This window comes from Lipophrys pholis (assembly GCF_963383615.2).
Source record: "Lipophrys pholis genome assembly, chromosome: 15".
Lineage (NCBI taxonomy): Eukaryota > Metazoa > Chordata > Actinopteri > Blenniiformes > Blenniidae > Lipophrys > Lipophrys pholis.
The window spans coordinates 16620671-16641296 of record NC_137642.1 but is presented as its reverse complement, the minus strand read 5'-3'; the positions used below and the strand labels follow the sequence as shown (position 1 = coordinate 16641296).

The 20626-nt window shown below is 41.1% G+C and overlaps 1 protein-coding gene across 4 annotated transcripts in view; it reads left to right on the top strand.

Annotated features, from left to right (window-relative positions):
• macrod2 (mono-ADP ribosylhydrolase 2) overlaps positions 1–20626 on the top strand; it is a 426376-nt gene that overhangs the window by 296806 nt on the left and 108944 nt on the right. For all 4 annotated transcript variants that reach the window (XM_080482410.1, XM_080482408.1, XM_080482411.1 and 1 more), the window contains exon 6: positions 912–1033. In XM_080482410.1, the coding sequence (XP_080338536.1) occupies positions 912–1033 (122 nt within the window). The remainder of the gene's footprint in view (positions 1–911; positions 1034–20626) is intronic.

Below are 20626 nucleotides of genomic sequence, written 5' to 3'. Positions count from 1 at the left end.
GTGTGGGTGGTAGTTGATTAAGGTATATTTAATGCACTGCAAATTAATATTTAGTGGCCATTGCGGCTGGTTGAAGGGAAAGGCTGCTATTTTGCACTCTGTGAGAAAGTATTATTTTGCATAAACATAAGAATATTCATGAAACATAGCCTCATTAGTTTGAGTTCATGATTGCACAATATTGCATTCAAAGCTCTGTAACCTTTGTGAGGAATCACCACGCATAGAACACTTGTATACACAAACCGGTTTGCTGAGTAATACTACTTTTATCCGCGAAATCTTTGCCGTCATTCTCTGCACATGCGCCATCTGTAATGAACCACTCTTGCGGATTTCCTCTGTGGCTGATTCATTGTATATTGACGTTGACCTGCGCCGCCCAACACAGAGTAGGCCAAGGGTAGCCTGGCAGAATGCAGAAGATTATGTTTCTGTCAAGTCACTGCTTCAATTCTCCTATTTTCCTGTCATCACTCCAATAATTCAATTACGAAGCGACATTCCTCAGAGTGGCCAGGCCAGACAAGCAGGCCAGTGATTGACAGGTAAAGACATTACTATGCGGAGGGGAACCGAGTACAGGGGGAGATATGAATATTTGAGTAGATGGCATAAAGGAGTCTTGTAATTGATTTTCTATCTAAGCTGCCGTTTCATTTACTGAATAAATGCATTCATTTTAAGCCCTGGGTTGCTCATATCCACCTCATTGTCTCATTGTGAGGACAAACTTTATCGTTTTTGGGAACTGATGAATTTGCAGATTCTATATACTTGCTTGACTGCTAACAGCAGTTAAATGGTTTCACAGGACTGGAGTCGTCTCTGCTGAATGTAGTGACCATTTATCCTTGCAAAAAAAGTGGGCTGCGTTAAAATGAATTTTGTGCTTTGTCCCCTTCCGACAGATGTGATCCACACTGTGGGCCCAGTGGCCAGAGGTCATGTGGGGCCTACCGAGAACAATGACCTCACCTCCTGCTACCAGAACTCCCTCAGGCTGATGAAGGAGCATGGTTTGAGTACTGTGGTGAGTACAGTGTGCCGCCGAGCTCACGATCATCTGACGGAGGGTTTTACTCTGCTTCTGTGCTGTTTTGAAAGAAGGAAATCATGAGCTTTGGTGTTTTTGTTTGACAGTGAGTAAGCCTTCAATGAGAAATAAATGTGTTTGAAAAAAAATTTGGGAATTTTGGAAAAGGTACAGCAACAAAAGGATTTAGCGTCTTTCATTTTAGATACGGTTCTGAAAAGCTCTAATCTTCTTTATTTAAACAAAAGCAACAGAGAACACAACAAAATGGTAACGTTTCATGTTTGTCAAATGAAGGCATTTCATGTTCACCACTTTGGCTCCTGATTAAATGACAGCCCGAACTTTGTATACACGTCTGTATACTGCAACTGTGAATTACGCCATTATTCTTTTGTTTAGGATGCCACTTTAATGTGAGAAAAACGTAGCCTCTCCTAAATTCTCTTGAGACCTTCACTTAGATTTGTGATTTATTGTTTTCTTTCCAAGAACTGTAATGTCTCGCACTTAAAACGTGGCTTAAATATGCCGGTGCCGCCTCTTCAAGACGAATTTTGTTCTTTAAAACACCGGAAAAAGAAGGAGTTCAATGCATGTGGCTAAAGGGGGCTTTAGATGAGACAATGCCCACACAATCCACAGTTGGCAACGGATCATTCGCACACTATCTTCCAGCCAGTTGCGGACCGTATGTTTCAGGCTGGTTTCTGTGATATATGGATTTGCTCTGCCCACAGAGGGTAAACAAATCACTATCACACCAAATGGCCACAAATCACATTTTCTGTGCCAACCTACTGCCCCACAGCCTCATCAGAGGCCAATCAATGGAAGTGCTTACCAACAGTGAGAGGAGACATAGCTGAGTGCCACTTTCATTAAAGATGATTGTGACAAATTCTTGCTCTGATGACTTATTGTGAGTGCAATAGACACATCTAGGTAGCAATTAAATGGATTGTGAAGCCAAATGTCTGAAGTAGTTATGGTGTTTTGAAGTAAGATCAAAATCAGTGGTATGCCTGCTGCTCCCGAAACTCCAGTAAGATGTGAGGAGCCGCTAGCATGGTATTGCATTTGACTGGTGGGAAACAGAGTAATTCCGTCAGTTCTGTTCTGTTCAAGGCTTCGCGGGCAGAGAGAGCACCTACACTTAAGCAGTGGGCCCCTCAGGCATCGTGGTAGGAGCGCACCAGTGGGTTGTGTGCTTCCGTCCGCAAACACCCCAAACCTCGCTTTGTTTCTGGCGCATTCCAAAGATTTATTTAGTTTCGGTCTATCTCTTGCTTTATTTATCTAGTAATCCATTTATTTGTGAGCAACAGAGTTTATGTTTTTAGTGGGAGCAGGCTGGATTCTGTCTAATGTATTTATACAGCTGTTCTGCATTGAGGCGACGTTCAGTGAAAACAGTGGTGTTGTGTGATTGACTGGCCTTGTAGGATGAGCGTAATCATTGCATTATCTTAGCCACAGTCCATTTCGTCTCTCCTTCCTACAAGGACAACAAAAAGCCTTTTCACCAAAACCAGAGAGGATATAGCTTTCTTTCTTCAAACAGGAATGCGGCCTTGATTTGGTATTACTCCACTCTGTCTTGATATACGAGAACAAGTTTGAGTGAGGCTTTAGGGCTCCTCTGCTATTTCTTTGTTAACAGACAATCTCACCGTCTCTTGATGCACAACACAATGAGTCCAAGTTTGTGGTCAGCTGATCAGCACTAAGTTCATTTTGACTTATCTGAAAGGGTTTTCACTCCCAGCGTTGCTGTGTGAGAGAGAAACAAGCGATCCCACCGAAGACAGGCACCCCGCCAAGTGGGTCTGCAAAGTGGGCAGAAAAGGGGGGCCTACAGTTGGGAATCCTAGATGGCTGGCTCCCTAATTGGGATTCCGGGGCATTACAGAGGAATAGGAGTCACAACAAAGCCTAACACAAAATAAACTTGAGCATGAAAGATTAAAACGGAGAAACGGTTTCTAGTTAATCCCTGTTACTTGGACCTCAAAGCCATCCTTTAGGCTACAAAACAGTATGGCTACCACCGCCATCACATCAAAATCTCCCAGCGCATGTAAGCGTGTCGTAACAGGGAGTTTACAGGGATTTCCACTGAATTTTAGGACTGAAAATGTGTTTCCTGTACCTTCGGGCAGCATGCTGTGTATGAGTGAACATTTACTAGTATCCACGATAGTCAGAAATTAGATAGAAGAGCTTTTCCTGTCCCTAAGTGATGTTGCACTGATTTACAGATCTACTGGGATGGAACAGGGGAAGATTGAAAATGTGACTTTTAGACAACCTCAAGCATTTCCTGACTGGGTTTTTTGGGATTGATTCTGAGTTCAGACCATTATTATACGGTTAAAAAATAATGAAGATAAATTATTAAAATGGTTAATAAAATATTATTTTTGATGATGCGTAATGCCTGAGGCATGAAGGATTACCGCACCTTGGTGAACTTGAATAAAAAAAATAACTTTTTTCACTGAGATCGTGTTTGTTTATGTAAAGCCAGATGTGCACCTTTTTTTTTTTTTCAACCTTATTCCACAAGGCAAATTCTTAAGCATGGGGTGTAGTTGTTAGACTTGCTGCAGGGTGGCCTTCATATAGAAAAATTACAATCAACCCGAGCCAAGATACCTGCCGTTTAACCCAAACAGTGAAGCTGAAAGCTGTCTGGAACATAACACACTTTAACATCCTCACTCTATCTTAGTCTCTGGATAAATATCAGCACGTCGGATGGGCTATTGAGTTGTATTTTCCAAATCATTTGGCTGCCGTGCATCCTGGAAAGTGATGGCGTGTATCGGTGCCCATGTGCATGCATACATTAGGTCTTTTAAGAGCATCTTCCTGGGGCATATATATGTGAAAGTGCCTGTGCTGCTGCACAGACCTTGCTCGTGCTTGCACTGCCTGGAGGACTCTCATGCTTCAGTGCTTTTTTTTTTTTCTTTTCTTTTTTTCTTTCCTTTTTTTGCTGTGGCTGAAAGGGCAGCATGCTGTCACAACTCCCCAGGCTCTGACTGACCACAGCCCACAGCCTGGATGCCAGCATTGCCGGCTGGGCTCTGCAACATCACACTGGGGAGCCATGGGAGCCGTGCAGCCTGCGAGTAGAGTTGCAGCTCTGGGCTGATGAGCGGCGCGTTGTCAAACAGCCCCCTCCTCTGCTCAGTGCTTGTTACACTGCCGTGTGTGCTCAGGTGAAGTGCTACTGAGAAAGTATAGCTAGAAACAAGGGATTTTGGTGCATTGATTCCAGGCGTGAATTGTGATAATAACACTACCCCAGCCGGTCGATGCAAGTGAGGACTCTCTTGCAGGCTGTCAATATTTGCTTGAGCCAAGCCATATTAAATAGGGATCATTATGGCTGCTCTGATATATGGAGCATGCTGTGATATTATGGTCTATTTGGAAGCATCAGAGATAGTTTGAGAAAACTCACTGCTCAGCAGTCTGTGCCATAGATTTCTAGAGGTCAAAAGACAGTAAAGGTCGCTTGTGTTTGTGTGTGACGGTACCACATCATGCATTAGGCATGCCTATTTTTGAATAATCGACAGAGACTCATAACCCAGGTTTACAAGTACATTTTTTAATTCCAATTTATGTGCTGTTTTTATTATATATTCAGGTTTTTATTATCAGCATGCATGTGAATGTAAAAGTCAGCAGAATGTGTATACTGTATATGAGTACCGTCAGACCCTAAAGGGCCTCTTTGGAGAAGAGGCAGGAAGCCTTACAGGACATGGAGCTGAAGAGAGAGTTAATGCTGGTCCCTTTGCTCAGTTTAGTCATGGAAGGCTGCTCGGATTCTTCCCCTGCAAGCAAGCATAGCATCTGTCAGGCAGAAAGAGACTGGTTATGTTGTGGGGGGACGCCCCCATCTGAAAGCCATTGAGCTCTTAGACTGTCCTACATTTCAAAGTTCATATGAAACACCCCGTATGCTGTGATGTTCAGAAAAAAACCAAAGTTTACCTAAATCACCAATGTTGATTCATTTAATTTAGTTTGTTTGAAGTCCTTATGGGATGGTGTGTAGGGTGAAGCAAGGGTTTTACTCCTCAACTAATGGTTTTGTGGGAAACCAAGCCTCTTTTCTCCTCCTAATTTGACTTTGACAGGCCACAATTTAATGCTTTCTAAAAGTATTTGTCATTACTCTATTTCTGGCAGCCCACAGTGGGTTGGCAGCTGCCAGTGTGGACAGTGACAGGGTCACAGACTGTATTTAGTGGCCTCCTCTCTGACTCCCAGTCGGCCCTGGAAGTGTTTAGTAGTCATAACACACTGGCTTCGAGGAGATCCAGCAGGGAAGCCACAAATTGCCCGTTGAGAAAAATGCTGGAAGCCAAGTGGATTGTAGATGAATGGTGTAGAATGATAGGATTAGCTACCCTTCTCTGTGGGCTCATTCCAACACTTTTAGGAGCATGAGCTTTTATTCATTTTGCTTGACAGCTTTCCAAAAATTAATTCCCACAAACAATACGTAACCTATATTGGCACAGATCTGCATGCACACCCTTGCAGGAAGATGACAAATAATAGTAACCAACACCATAGCAAATGGAGAAGGAGTCATACCTCCAAGGTGTCTTTTGATACAATACGATAGACCGTATTCGGGGATTTTAACAACGCGCTCTGTGGCTATCCAGGTAAAGTGTCTATTCTGTTCTGGGAAATAGTGTAAAATACGCTGTGAATATAATTTACTGTCCCATCTTTATCAATGTAGGTCACCGCTGATATTTGAAAATGTGTTTTTTACTGCTTTATTTAAGGGCACTGGGGGGGTCTTTGTCATTATTTATGCTTGCAAATACTACCATATCGAGCTTAACGACACTGTTCTCTGTCCTGTTCCATTATGGTGCACCGGCTCCCCAAGTGATTAATTAATTTTAATTTTTACACCGAACAGATCGCGTGCAAACTTTTCCTCGTTCTGCTCCTCTCTCCTTTCTCGTAAATTAATGTCCGGGAGTGCAGGCAACTCGAGACTAATTATATAATGAATGAGAGAAGCATGGAGACTCGATTGTGCACATATTTGGCTTGTGATCATAGCAAAGTAAACCGTGTCATTAGTTGGGATAAGAGAATGAGAGATTCAATGTTGCTCTGATTGCAAATTTCAGTTGTTTTTCGACAGCATCCAGTGTTTCGTTGAGTTTTAGTGTGGCTATGCAGACCACACTTTTGTTGATGTACTGCCAAAATATTTAGGTTTGTTTTTGCTATCATTAGGCTTAATACCTCTGGCAGCTTTTTATGTGATCCTAATGTATTTTGGCTATTCTTATTTCAAAATGTTTGAAGTATTTGCTAATCAAAGTGATAGTGTTATCGAAACATCATTAGTGGAACATAAAAGTCAAGTTGAGTGATATAAAACCTTCCACACTGTTTGTTGGAGGGAATTTTATCGGGTGCGGTCTTCCAGTGAGCTGCGATGTGTGACTATAACCCAGCTCTCTGCGAGTCCAGCCATCGCTTGTTGCCTACTTCCACACACTGTGCAACACCTGCATGCACCGACAAAGGTTAATTAGACCGAAGCTTCCAAAAGGTCACAACGCCATTTAAATTACTCATTTCTATTTGTCTGATCCAAATCATTGGCAACACTGGGCCAATTAGATCCAATTATCCTGATAGTAGTTGTGGTGGTCTGCCACCTAGTCTAAGTTAATGACCAGTGGAACCTCAATTACCCAGGCGGCCTAATTCAAAACGAGGCAACCACAGCAGGAGGAGGAGGAGCTTCAGGTGTGGGCAAAGAGGACAGTCCTGTCGCATCATCTTCCCCTGGCATTCGCTCCACTCGTTGGAAACAGCAGAAAACTTGTGTGAGGTGAAATATTAGGATATGTAAAATGTGACATTTCCACACACCTCGAAAGGGGTAATCACAGTTGATGGGGACGCAAGAGGTAATCTCCAGAGCGACTATGTGAAGAGGACTGATGTGAACATGCTAGTGTCTTGATTACAAGCACAGGGAGCCCGCAGCAATCAGGGGAAAGCGTGAATCCTGCCTCTGACACAGACTACTCCACCTAGATGTTCTGAGGGAATCGGCAGCAGCAGCTTCATTCTATGTTAATGTGCACTGACAATAATAAAGGCTCTTCAAATAATTTAGGCATTAAAGCACAGTCAAGCAGTGTAAGACTCACTCAGCACACAGACTGGTTTCGCTTTATCTTTTTTTTCTTCTTTTTTTTTCCTGCTGCTGTACCTGGCTGTGGGGAGTCTCCGGAATTTCTATGAGGCTCATATCCCTCTGTGGTACCATCTGAGAATAGAAGCGACAGCTCGCACCCAACTGAGGGACTGTCAGAGGAAGTTGTTGATTAAACAGATGTCGCTCCTGCCAGACGCCATGACACACGAGCACGGCAATAAGCACACATTAATTAAACATACCTGAAGAACATGTGCAATGCAGGAGGAATAAAAGCAGTCCTACCTAAGTGTCGTCTTCACAACAGGAATGAGAACGTGACTCACTTTTAACTCCTGATCTTACTTCCAGCACCTCATTGAATTCAATCAATCAACATGCTTGGGAATCTACCCAACGAAAAGTTAGTGACAATTACTTCCGATTATCAGCGTGTCATTCAGCTAAAGTGCACCGTTCGAACACCGCATTTTGGAGCCGTGCTGATTTTCAAAGAATCTCCCGAGTCATTTCCCTGAGCGAGGCCACTTTTGAATCACATTGTTTCTGACAGGGAAAAAAAAAACTAAGGAACAGACAGTGAGAGGATGGTGGCATTTTGTTTGCTTTGAAATCTCCTCAATTAAACCAAAACGTACTAAACTCCAACAAAACTCTGCCCGTCCTCATTGAAAGCCTTTTTTTTTTTTTTTTTTTTTTGCTGCTTAGTAAGCTCCCATCTGTTAAGAGCTATGCATGAGACTGAAACACGAGTGTCATCAAACATTTCCTCCACCACCTGATAAATGCTGCTCCTTTGATCAGAGGATCTGAGCGCAGAAACAGGATGTGAAATACATTATTGTACATGCAAATAAGGCTTCCCTCATAGGCTGACAGTTGCTCCTCATCCAGTGCTTCTCAGCCATCACAAAGATACTGTAACAGATTGCTGTTCAACGGCAGCAAACTCAGTGGAATGAGTTCTTGTTTACATCATTATGGTTAATTACCATGCAGAATCGGTCCAGCCAACAGCGCTTGTGTGTGTGCGTGTGCGCGTGCGCATGTATGCATGCGTGGATGCCAGCCAGTGAAGTGAAGCCGGACTATCATGCTCTGTCATCTCATCACTAATACTGCACGTTCCCCAAGGTAACGCTCTCATGTTGCTGCAGCCTGTTTGGTCACCCTTCTGGTCCTTTTGAGATTGTGGCGGTGGGTGGAGGAGTATCAGAAGAGCGGAGATAAACAACCAAGCAGGGAAATCCTTTGTTTGCGAGTCATCTACAAATCATCAACTCATTCTCTTACGATAACCGACCCTGAAATGTTGATGACACGACATTCTGTGACTGCGATACGCTTGGCATCATATTCAATTCAAAACTCACAGATGGACATTTTAATTGTTGTCACAGTAATAATATGAAAGCTGCGTTCCTGCTTTCATCTTAATGCCCTTAATTAAAGTTAAACAGGAAAACAATGACATGTGCTTTCATTTGAAAATAATTGTCATTGACAATAATTTCTCTATAACATCTTAGATATTTATGTATTACATAAGACATCACATGATTACTGCAGCAATTATTATGACCAATATTGCCTATTAGCAGCAGCAACTTCAGCAGGTGTGAATCGTACTTTCACCCTGGTGTTTAATCTAGTTACTCAGCCTCGGAGGTCTCTCAGCTCTTTTCATTTGTGGCTGTTATAAAGCCAGGTGTTGAACCCAGCGTCGACCTTGGCAGGGCCCTGCCCATGAAACTGGAATTTCCTGGTTTATCACGGGGTTCCATTTCAACAAGCTTGCACCCAATTATCCTTCAATCATAGTCCCCAATCTTACAGATGTGTTTGGTCGGGGGACAAGGTCTCTCTGTCGTGGTTTGGCACACAGGGGTTGTTCTCTTTCACTCCACATGACATGTTTTCAAGGTAGAAAAGCTCAGATAATGATGGATTTCACCCAAAAGCTGCCCATTTAAGCATTTGTATATTTTTCACTGAATGAGCAGCCATAATTTCTTTCGATCAAAGTTCTTGTATTACTTTAGGATTTGACATAAAATTTAGATCTTAAACCCTGCGTGCTTTCAGGGATCAGGTTGGGTTTTGAATAAAGTAATTGAACAATTCCTACAGGAGATTCAAATTTTGCATGACATTTTGTCTGAAATAAAATGTAAAAATGTTACAAGAAAAAATAACAAAGATGTCTTTGATCATTCTAATTCTCTTTTGGCAAACAAGAAGTTGCCTCTCAGGCTTCTTAAAGTTTCTTTTGTGACTTAATTCCGCTCATGTTTTTCTCTTTCTCTTTCCTATCCAGCGTCTCACTTAGCAATTCTGGGACTTGAATCCTGAAACCAAGCACCTACTCCTTGTCTGTGCTCTGAGGTTATTTACAACTTCTCACTGCATGTTTTCCTCAGATTTTCTCATAGCCTACCTTAAAACATACTTGCATCCTAAAAGGCGCTGAGCCCAACTCTTCCCTGTGTTTTGTTAATGCATTGGTTCCCATGTGTTTTTATCAAAGAGAATGCTTAAGGCAGAGAACTGACAGGTTTTGGGAGCCTTGGGAATGTTTGTAGTTCTTTGTGCTGTTGAGACTTGAATAAGTGCGTATCTCCATCCAGAATGTGTATAAAGTTACAGATTGATGTTTATTACATTGGCCTTCTGCTTGGCATTTTTTACCATCAGTATTGTTGAAATAAATGGCAGTAAAAACACAACTGTACTTATTGTCCTGACTATTTATGCGGTGTTTATGAGACAGTTCTTAGGACACGTGCACAAACGTATACATGTTAAACGTCTTGTCCCCCTATAATTCTATTATTCCAAACGGAATCACAAGTGCAATTAAATAACTGTGTGTATGGACAGACATGCTAGTGTGTATTCTCCCCTGTATATTTCCTTAATCACAGTGACATTACCCCGCACGTATATATTCGGTTTAGTGCCATTATTATCTTCCAAGGTCACAGCTAACGAGTGCTGATGCACAGTACTTGATTGACTCACAATGATAAACTGGCTCAATTTAGCCCTACTCAGCAATTCAGGAGGCAATGCAGCACCTTGTGCAGGCTTGTATGTATGTATGTATGTATGTATGTATGTATGTATGTATGTATGTATGTATGTATGTATGTATGTATGTATGTATGTATGTATGTATGTATGTATGTATGTATGTATGTATGTATGTATGTATGTATGTATGGTTTAACACTGCAGTATTGCATTGCATCCACAGAGGTACATTTATATCCGTCCCAAGCAAATGTTTTGTCTCTGTCTCTGAATCGCTCTCTCTCTCGCTCTCTCTCTCTCTCTCTCTCTTTGTCTCTGTCTCTCTCTATCCCTCTCTCTGTGTGTCTACTAGCAATGACATTTCAGTTCAGACAATTCAAATTTGCTTTCCAAGATTATCTCACTGGTTAGTAATATTTGAGATAAATATGTGGCCCTGTTGTTGACCCAGCACTTAACATTTATTTGAATGATATGCACAGACCATTGCACTGTGGTCAAGTGTTTTATTATTATTTTATGATTTAATTTGTGATAGAGTAAGCAGTTAGCGGTTCAGTACTGGACACTGGATTTTCCAATGTGAAGCCAGTCCTTGAATTACCCCCCCCCCCCCCCCCCCACCTTTGCATTTTCTCCTGTTCCAAGTTAATTAAAAATTATACGACATGTTAGCATTAAATCATTATGAGGTAGGCCTACTGAAGTAATCATTTCATGGGGTAATTTAGAAGATTAAACATTTCTTTCATTGTCAACCAGTGGCCTTAATATCTCAAATGTCACACTCCCTCTTTATGAATGATGCCGCAACTGTCAGAACCATGGAACAGATTTAAATTTAAATCAGCTATTAGTGTACCTATACCCACCTTCTTCATTTCACATTCAGATGAATCTAGAAAGCCCAATGGTTTAGTCACCGTGCTACATCCTCGATGAAGTGCCTGCCAGAGTGAACGCCAGGTTGAATCCTGTTTCACGGTTTGACTTTTTGCACACAGCTTGGAACGCCTGATAACCTCCAAATCTCACCCAGCTTAATATCTAATGTCACATCCATAAACCCGTGGTAATGACAGTACACATGGAATAAAATCCAGGTCTCTCTATAGTTAAGGACTCGCCTCACCCTCACTGAGAAGCAGAGAGCATGAACATGTGAACATGAAACACCAAAATGAAATCATTTTCAGATATGTATAGGAATATCCACAAAGCAAATGTTGACTACAAGACCGGTTATTTTTTTTATTACCTGTAAATCTCAAGCGTGGCGGTTAGAATTCTTGAGAATGTCCAGGGTTCATGCCTGTACTGAGCTGGGGGTTGCAATCCTCCTCCACTTTGAGAACCCCTGTGATAAAATATTTGTATTTGCAGAGCACTAAACACAGAGGACAGGAATCTATTGGGGTATTGAGAGATCACTTTCCGGACTGAGCACAGGCAAGCCGTCGAGCGTTTAAAGAAGAACACACTTTTCAATCTGTTTTGCTGAGCGATGTGGTGACGAAGCCTTAATATGAAACTGAAAAGGCCTGATTTTAGATAAGTGCACACAGCTGATTGCTTTGGCCTAATCAAAACTGCCATGCCTTCAGTGTTGCACCATAAGGAATCTTTGACTCCCCACCTGAGTCCATTCCTGCAAGAGCTTTTTCAAGGAGGAAGCTGAGTAATAAGGAACTCTGAATGTGTTTGGCATCAGCACTGCTCCTGCTTAATGGTCTTTTACCCAAGTGTAATTATGATCCACAGCAAATACTAATCAGCCTGCTCTGAGTTCTGTTGTAATACATTATTGATATAGAGAAATGACAGAAACACCATAGTGTGCCTAACTTTTTTGGATATATAAGGAATTTTCCCAAATTGTTTGGTTACATCATGTATAGCAGCAGAACAGGATTTGTCTATCCTATAAAGTGATGCAGTACATTTTTGCTCCAAAAACATGTGATGTATTTGGTGCAGAGAAAATGGTTTTCCAGTTTTAGCAACTAATTAATTCTTTATCAATATTCATGATGAACTCCACATTTAGAAAACTGTAATTAGCTGTATTATCCTCTGGCCATTTGTGATTAAAAAAAAAAAAAAAAAAGTTATCCATAGAGCTCCAACCAAACCACAGCCACAAATCTGGTTTCTGACCAAACTGTTAGCTTTACCTGGAAAACGCTTGTTGTTCCAGAGGCAAACGAAATGCGAAAACACTGCTTCGAACCAGCGTTTGCTCTGCGGGAGAGCGGATTGTATGGGTTCATAATTCACAAGAGCCACCTGGTGATTCCTTCAGTCACCTTCCGGTTTCCTCTCAGCCAGCTGCTCCCCAAACTCCCAATCAATCTGCAGTTGCCATTGGTGCTGCAATTCGCCATGACCTTGAGTGGCGTGTCCTCTCTCTCTCTCTCTCTCTCTCTCTCTCTCTCTCTGTCTCTCTCTCGCTCTCTCTCGCTCTCTCTCGCTCTCTCCCTCCTCTCCATTTGGGATGTTGGTGTGATTTGGTCCCTTCTCATCCCTCTTCATTTGAAGATGCACCTGCGCTCCAGACCAAGATAGCTCCACTTATGAGAGCAGCTTTGGGATCTCAAGGCATTTAACAAAAATCTTATTTAAGGCCCTGGAACTGCTGTTTTGTCTCGTCGAACTTTGTGTTTTTCCCACCATGATGAAGCAGGACCAACATTCCTCTCTTTGGGCAAAAAGTATAAAAAAAAAATAAAAACACTAACTGCAGGTGCCTTTATTTTGCCACTGTTTATATATTTATTGCATATATCCTTGAGTATTTAGTCGACAGGTATACGGGACGTCATAATTTGTATAAGAAAAAGAAAGCAGCTTAGAAGAACATTTTATTGCGGTTTCTGAATTTTCCCAAAGTCTGTTTCTCTTTGTGTTGAAGTGTGAAGGAGGTGGGTGATGTGCTGTTCTGCTTGGTTGACCATAGACATGTATTGTCTGGCCCAGGCCACAGTGGCAGAGTGGCTCCATTCATGGCCCCAGTGTGACAGAGCTGTCTCTACATGAAGGTGACCCTCTCTCTGGATCCTCCGCTCTTCTCAGCTTGCCCGTCAGGTCCTACCGGCGATATGGTCTATTAAGCCCCTTAATGATGACCGCCACCCTCATGCACTCACAAAATAGACCCCTACTCCTTCTGATTTTTTTTCTGGAAGTGTTGAATGCGTGTTGGTGCATGTGCTTTTTCTCTGCACCTACAAAATATTCTCACATGTAACCCGCTTTTGTCTGAGGGGAGATTTTGATTAAGTCTGGGTGCTTGGGGGAAATAAATCTCCTTTGGGATTTAAAGGTAGATACTTTGAAGCGCCAATCCTTCAAAAGGCTTTTACACTCAATAAATCCACTAACGCCCCAATGTTTCAAAACACAGCTTTTATAGCCTCATACTTTATATCCATATCCTGCACTGTAGTGTAAAAGTGACAGGAGTACTCGGAGATGGCAACAAGCCTTCGGGAGCACTCTTACCAGTGCTTTCACATCTGTTGATCCCCAATATCTCTGTACCTGCCATGAATTAGAGAAGTTTGCTTCATGACAATGCACATGTAGTATGAGCTTCCCCGAGGGTGTCAAACAAGACACCAAGATGCTCAGATGGCTCTTGCTGGGCTTGGTGTGTCTGCACTGTTGCAACGAGTGAAAATGTGTGGACAGGAGATGAGCTCTGGTCTCTTTAGGGCATACTCACCACACTACCTCTGTATTGCAGTCACGTGTATTCAGAGGTAATGTCCCAACATCCATTGTCTGTGTTCATCTGATTTTCCAGCAAGACAGCTCAGGCACAAGAGGAGGACAAGCAGCAAACTCATTCTTGATGATGGATCTCAATAGTTGATTGAGTTTGTGATATTAATTGATGGACATTTATAGTTGGAGTGTAATAAGCCATGCGAGGCTTTCAGGGTACTCTCCACTCTGGTCTGTATACCCCGCCTTCAGATGTATTGCTTTTATTGGGCGATGGAAACCTCTTCACCAGACGAGACAAAATAAATGTATTTAAAGATCTGAGGAAGGCGGGCCTGCCAACCTTCATTCAACAAGAGAAAAACCACACAACTATGCTCAGTCTAATGCCAAGAAGCCATCTTTTGTTGACTTGACATTAAGATATATTACTTTAAACAGATGTTAAAGCTTTAGCACATGTTACATTCATGGGTCTATAGCTTTTTTAGCTTTTTTAGTATGTTGTCATTGTAATGTCTTCTTTACATTTAGTTCAAACACTTATTATAACAATATCTATTTCAATTCAAGAAAGGTCTTAAACTGGGCTTGTCGATTTTATTCATAGTTACTTATAAAGAATTGCATGTGTGATAGTCAATGAAAACATAGCTTTCTAATATCAACCATTTTACATACACATGCAGTAATTTTCTTATTGAGTAGAGATTTGGCCAACACCAGAAGTGCACAGATAACTGGGTTATTAATTAACTGTAATGTTGTGTTATATGCCAGTGGTTCATTGTGGTCACAGTTATGCCGTAGCTATGACTCACAGCTAAAGCTGACATCATTAAAGGCAGAGTCTGCATGGCCTGCAGCTTATCTGCTGCTTTGTTTACATAGACAAATCACAATAGCAGGTTTCCATGCTCTTCCCTCAATTTTATTTTGATTACTAGTTGATTTAATAAAGCTCTATACATGTCAGCTTTTATGAGAGTGTAAATCAAATGCATGGAATTCACCAGGTTCATTCTTGGTGCATTTGTTCTGTTTTTGCATGGAATGCGTTTGCTTTACAAATTCATAAGCTAAGCTTTAAATATTTCCAGACAAGCACAATATGAAATTTTTTTTATCCATTTTTTTCTAAGGTCTTGTGAGACATTTATGTGCATCCTCGCTGTCACCTTTCAAGAGTGTTTTCATATGGAGACAATGAGGTACAAGGCCCTTTGTTTTTGCCTTAGGTGTGAATATCATTAGCTCCTCTGTGAGTGCAATAAATGCGAGTAGGTGCAGTAGCCTTTGCTCATGAGACAATAAAACACATATGGAAATGGGCCGACAGCATGACTAATAGCTGGCAGTTTGAGCCACGCGCCCATCTCAGCAAAATGCCTGTTCTGTGAAAGTGAGCCATTATACAGTTATCAATGAGCCCGCTTCGCCTTTGATCTCTCTTTTAAGAGTTGGGGATTTCATTGCCAAAAAAGAAACACCTTAGAGAAGCCACTGGTTTGCATGCTGCCTGCAGTGCATTATGCCCAAAATGAGGATAAAGCGAATACAAAGGAGCCTGTCACTCTCCGTGTCCCTTCTGTCCCTAATCCTCCCACTCCCGAGTCTGTGCCTGCCACACCATCATCAGAGCTCAGATCAAAGTGTGAGAGAATGGCCCTCAGGTCTGCACAGAGGGTGCGCTGACCTCCTCAGAGCTTACGATGTCCTTGGACCAAAGTCCTTCTCTTCCCTGGACATATTCATTGGAAACCGATTCTGTGCAGTGTGCCTAAATTGAGCTTTAGTTTGGATCAGCGATCTTACTTTATGGACATTCCCTTAGGCAGCCATCGTATCTGGAGTGTTAGTTCTATGAGGACAATTTAGCTATCTCATTTGAAAGCCCTTATGTTCATACAGCTGGAATAAACTGACTTTGGAAACGTGCATTCTTTAGTGTACAGAAGAGACCATATATTTGTATTCATGCCTGTGGTACTGCAAGGTTTATTACTTAAAGCGCACCAGACCAGTATACACTGTAAATTGAAAAATAGTGTTTTCTTACGCTAATACGACACAGGTTTTGACCTCTCATCCTACTACTGTTAATTAGTGTTGCTTGTTCTTACCTCTGGGCAAACTTAGATTTATGGCTTTATGTTGTGCGGAGCGTTAAAGCGAACGTGTACCGGGACTTTATCTGCCCGTGTATTACAGAAACAAAAGCACATATATACTGTATAATACTTAACAGGTGTTGAATGGCTACATGAACTTTGCATTACATATGCAATCAAATATAATGCAGACTAATGTAGACAATTGAGATCATTTGCTGATTTTTGAGAAGCTCAATATTCATTCATTCATCTATTATCCCTCCATTTTCAGTCCAGAGATAGATCAGTCGCATGTAGCCTCCCCAAGGACAAACACTGGCATGGAGGGAAATAGCCATTTTATAAAAATCCTCCCACTTATCCAAGCCTCCACATATCTGTCTGTCCAGCTGCAGTTTCTCTTTTGCTTATTCATCTCACTCCCTTCTACCTTGGCTCCCAAACATGCTGCAGCCTGCCTTTTATTCCTCCACAACACTGCATCGCCAGAGTTCACACAAGCTCGGTATCACTGAGTTTGTGCAAATGGGATGAGCTATCATCAACTGTTGCAGAACTGAGTGTGATGAAGGCAATCACAGCGAAGGCTCAGCTTCTGTTAACAAAGGGAGTTCATTAAGACCATTAAATTCCCAGCTGACGAATACATCCCTGGCTTCAAGTCTTGGAGTAATTATTCCTGAAGCAGAAGGCCAATGAAGAAATCACAAGAAACAGACTCGCCCTGTGGTGTACTATGTACTTTGCCCTACTGTATACAGGAAAGACAAACATTCACTCTTCTAATTGGAAAATGTGTCCCTATGATTCAATAATAATTATGTACTTACTCTGCTTCCAAAGGGTCACTGCTATACCAGTACAGAGAGCTAAATTCGATTTGCAGTTAATGAGGTTGAGTCTCTTAACGAATGTTAGTTTTATATTCACCATCTCAGGCTTCGGGGAATGTCTTTGTGGCCTATTTTATAATCTGTTATGATTCTGTGCAGACTCATCTGGGTAATATTTTACTTAACTTTTCCATTTCATACAATTAGACACCAAACAGAGTAGCCCAAGAAAAGTAATTCATGGACCCTCCCAATTAGCTATAATGATAAGTTCACAACTTTAAGTTATTCCTTAAAGGATACCCTGGTTAGATGGATACTAAAATGCTATAATTGTTCTACTTTATTGAAGAATTGTTAGAAATACATACAATGTTGTTTTGTTTTTTTGATGAATACATTTAGGATCTCCAGGTAGTTCTCGACAATGAATTACCACAACTATTCCTCCAGCTAAACTTACAATCCGAAAGTTAATTCTTATGTTGTTGTTCTACTTGCAATTAATTGTGGAGAAAATATCAAACGGCTTTGATATCACAACTTTCAGTTAAAAACCAATATGATCAGTGATTTAAGTGTTCACCGCTTTTCTATAGATATTAGGACCAGAATTGGTGTGATAAAGTACGTCAGCATGGGCAGTACTACAGAGTACCCAGAGATCAACTAGATTCCTGCAAGAGCTTAACAAAGGGACCCAATGCCATTTTCAGCTTTGTACCACAACTTGGGAACTATGTCCAAAGTTTTGTTTCCTAACAGCAAAATGTGTCCTGACCATCAAAAATCAAAAAGACAAGGTGCTCAAAGAACTACATAGTGCCAGACACATTCATAAATAAAATATAGTAAACATACACCATCTAATTAAAAAAATGTATTTGTGTATCCAAAATAAAATTCAAGCTCACCTTTCAATATAGCCAGCATTCCTTTTTATGATTATGTTCTTTGTACAAATTCTGCAAAATATGTGCCTGAAACTAAGGATCTTGTGCTGTTTATGCATTTACAGGTACATTGTGCAGGCGGACCCTTCAGTGATGGCCCCCTGTTTACGAGTGAGCATTTGTCAGCAGTGGGTGAAAATGTCTTTAACTTACTTTATCCCATTCCTACTTTGGTTTCTGCAAATTTAGACTGACTTCTAATGCGCAAAAGCACATATGCCACAAAATCCAGTGCAGCCAAATCAGTGAGCCCTTTTCCCATTGTAGGAATCGATGAATTTGATTTACTATCTAAATGAATGGAAAGAAAGTAAAGGCTGATTTTGAATCATTACCTGTCAGTAGCAATTACTTGGTAATGCAGTTCAAGCCATTTGTGTCTGTTCATAGAGACTCTCATAGCCAAACCCAACCTGAGTGAGGGCAGATCATGCTTTTTACCGGCAGCCATTAGAATGCATTATGCATCAAACATGATTTTAGTCTCACTTTGGTTCTGCCACAAAGGCAGGGGGCATACACCAAGTCACTTGTCTCCTTGTGTATGCTGTTCTGTCAACTCAAAATTCAGAGTGGGGTTTTGACTTTGAAGACCCTTTGATACAGTGCTTTTGAAATGTTGAAGGGCGCCTTGAAAGCAAAAAATGTTTAATTAGTAGCCTTACACTGGAAGTGCAACATAGGCTGGCTTTCACGATGTGAGACCAGAACAGCCTTTTTTCCTTTCTCTGATTAAATGTGCCATTGAAGTTGATTTTTGAATTTTAAAAAAATTGTGTTTCTTTCCTTAAATCTTCCTAATTAACATTTTGCCATTCATTTAGATTAGCCACTTGAAATCATTCTTAAAGTACAAATCATGTGCTGCATTTTAGGATTACTGATCATTTTAACCTTCAGCTCTATATGCTGCTAATCTCTGCTGAGACAGTTTGACACGGGTTACGGATATTTGAAAATCCACGTATGCCCCGGTTTTAACTCCCAAAGAGGGATATATGGCTTGGCTTGTCTCGTTTGCTCTGTTTTATCTCCGACATTTCAGAGGCTTTTTCACTTTGAGATACCTCGAGAAAAAGCGGCTTGATAGATTCAGACAGAATCCTTCTTTTCTCGGCTTTGATCATTTTCTTTATGACCACCTGTAATTTAGGTCTCCAAAATGCAAATCTTTTCTAATGCTACACACCATGCACATGCACTCTACATTTCTTAAGGACACATTCGAATAATCACCGGCTTTATGAGGCCCTGAAGCATTTTGAATGATGTTTTCTTCGCTCCACAGTGCAGCGATTGAGCTATTCAAATCAAACACCATGCGCAAAATGACCAAAGATACAATTTCTTCCATTTACAGCCATCTCAATCAAAGGGCCCTCTAATCTTTATAATGCCATGGCTATTCTGAAGAATACAATAAAAAAATTGAAATAAATCCTGAAATTATAATTACTTCCATATGATTATATCAGTGTGAGAATGGCAATCAAAGTAAAGTTCAAGGTGTGTGTGTGTGTGTGTGTGTGTGTGTGTGTGTGTGTGTGTGTGTGTGTGTGTGTGTGTGTGTGTGTGTGTGTGTGTGTGTGTGTGTGTGTGTGTGTGTGTGTGTGTGTGTGTGTGTGTGTGTGTGTGTGTGTGTGTGTGTGTGTGTGTGTGTGTGTGTGTGTTTCGTCTTTTAATTTATTTGCAGATTATCTTCTATTTTTACATTATTCCTTTGTGACATAGTTTCATTGTTTATAATTAACATGTTCATCAGCTGTTTTCTAACCTGTTGCTTGCTTTGTTTCTTTCTAAGCCCAAATGGTGTGCTGAGTAATTTATCAGATTATCATGGGAGAAAGACACAATACTTTGTGGATGTATTTGTTACAAGCCTGGAACCTTCTTGTTTCTTTGTTTGCTGACCCTCACAGGAGGAAAAACTAAAATACTTCCAAGTAAATTTAAACACATGGTTTATAAAAGCTGTCCCAGTACCTTGGCCTTCCTTCAATAAATGATGCGACTACCGATGCAAAAGTTACTTTCGTTTACAGTGATTCCATGTTACACAACAAAACCACAGGTTTAATACACCAGCTGTCAGTGGGTGCATCTCCAATTCACTTTATTCCCCATTAAGCATACATACGCATGCTAATGTGATCAATATGATGATTTTTCTTTTTTAAATGCTGCATATATTCGACAAGACCTCTGCCTGCAGCTGTACATAATTGCTGTTGAGGAGCAGGAGTAGATTTTATCATTGAGTTTACCTGACATGTACTTCGCCTACTCATTTGAATGCTGGGGGTCATTTAGAGGTCAGCCAGTGCATCGGAATGTCTTCCTTTTTGTCTTTGCCTTTCCATTGCTCAGTGCTGGGTGATATAATTTCAGCTGATCCTTAGCAAGAGTCCTCATACATAAATATAAGCAGACGACTAGTTGCGTGTGCCCTCAGTTCAGAGTAGTATCATTTTTATACCTCTTTAAATGGTCCCTCTTTAACTCTGAGGGAATAATGTGTCACCATTGGACCTCTGCAGGAAATCACGCTGTTATGAATAATAAAAGAGAACAATTTTCTAGCAGAACTGGACTGAATATGTACATTTTGGTGTACTGACTTTGAATTGCTTTTCACATTGTAAAGTCTTTCAAGTTGCGTGGTTGTTTTGAGTGCACAACCAAACGGTTATAAAAAACCCAAAAAA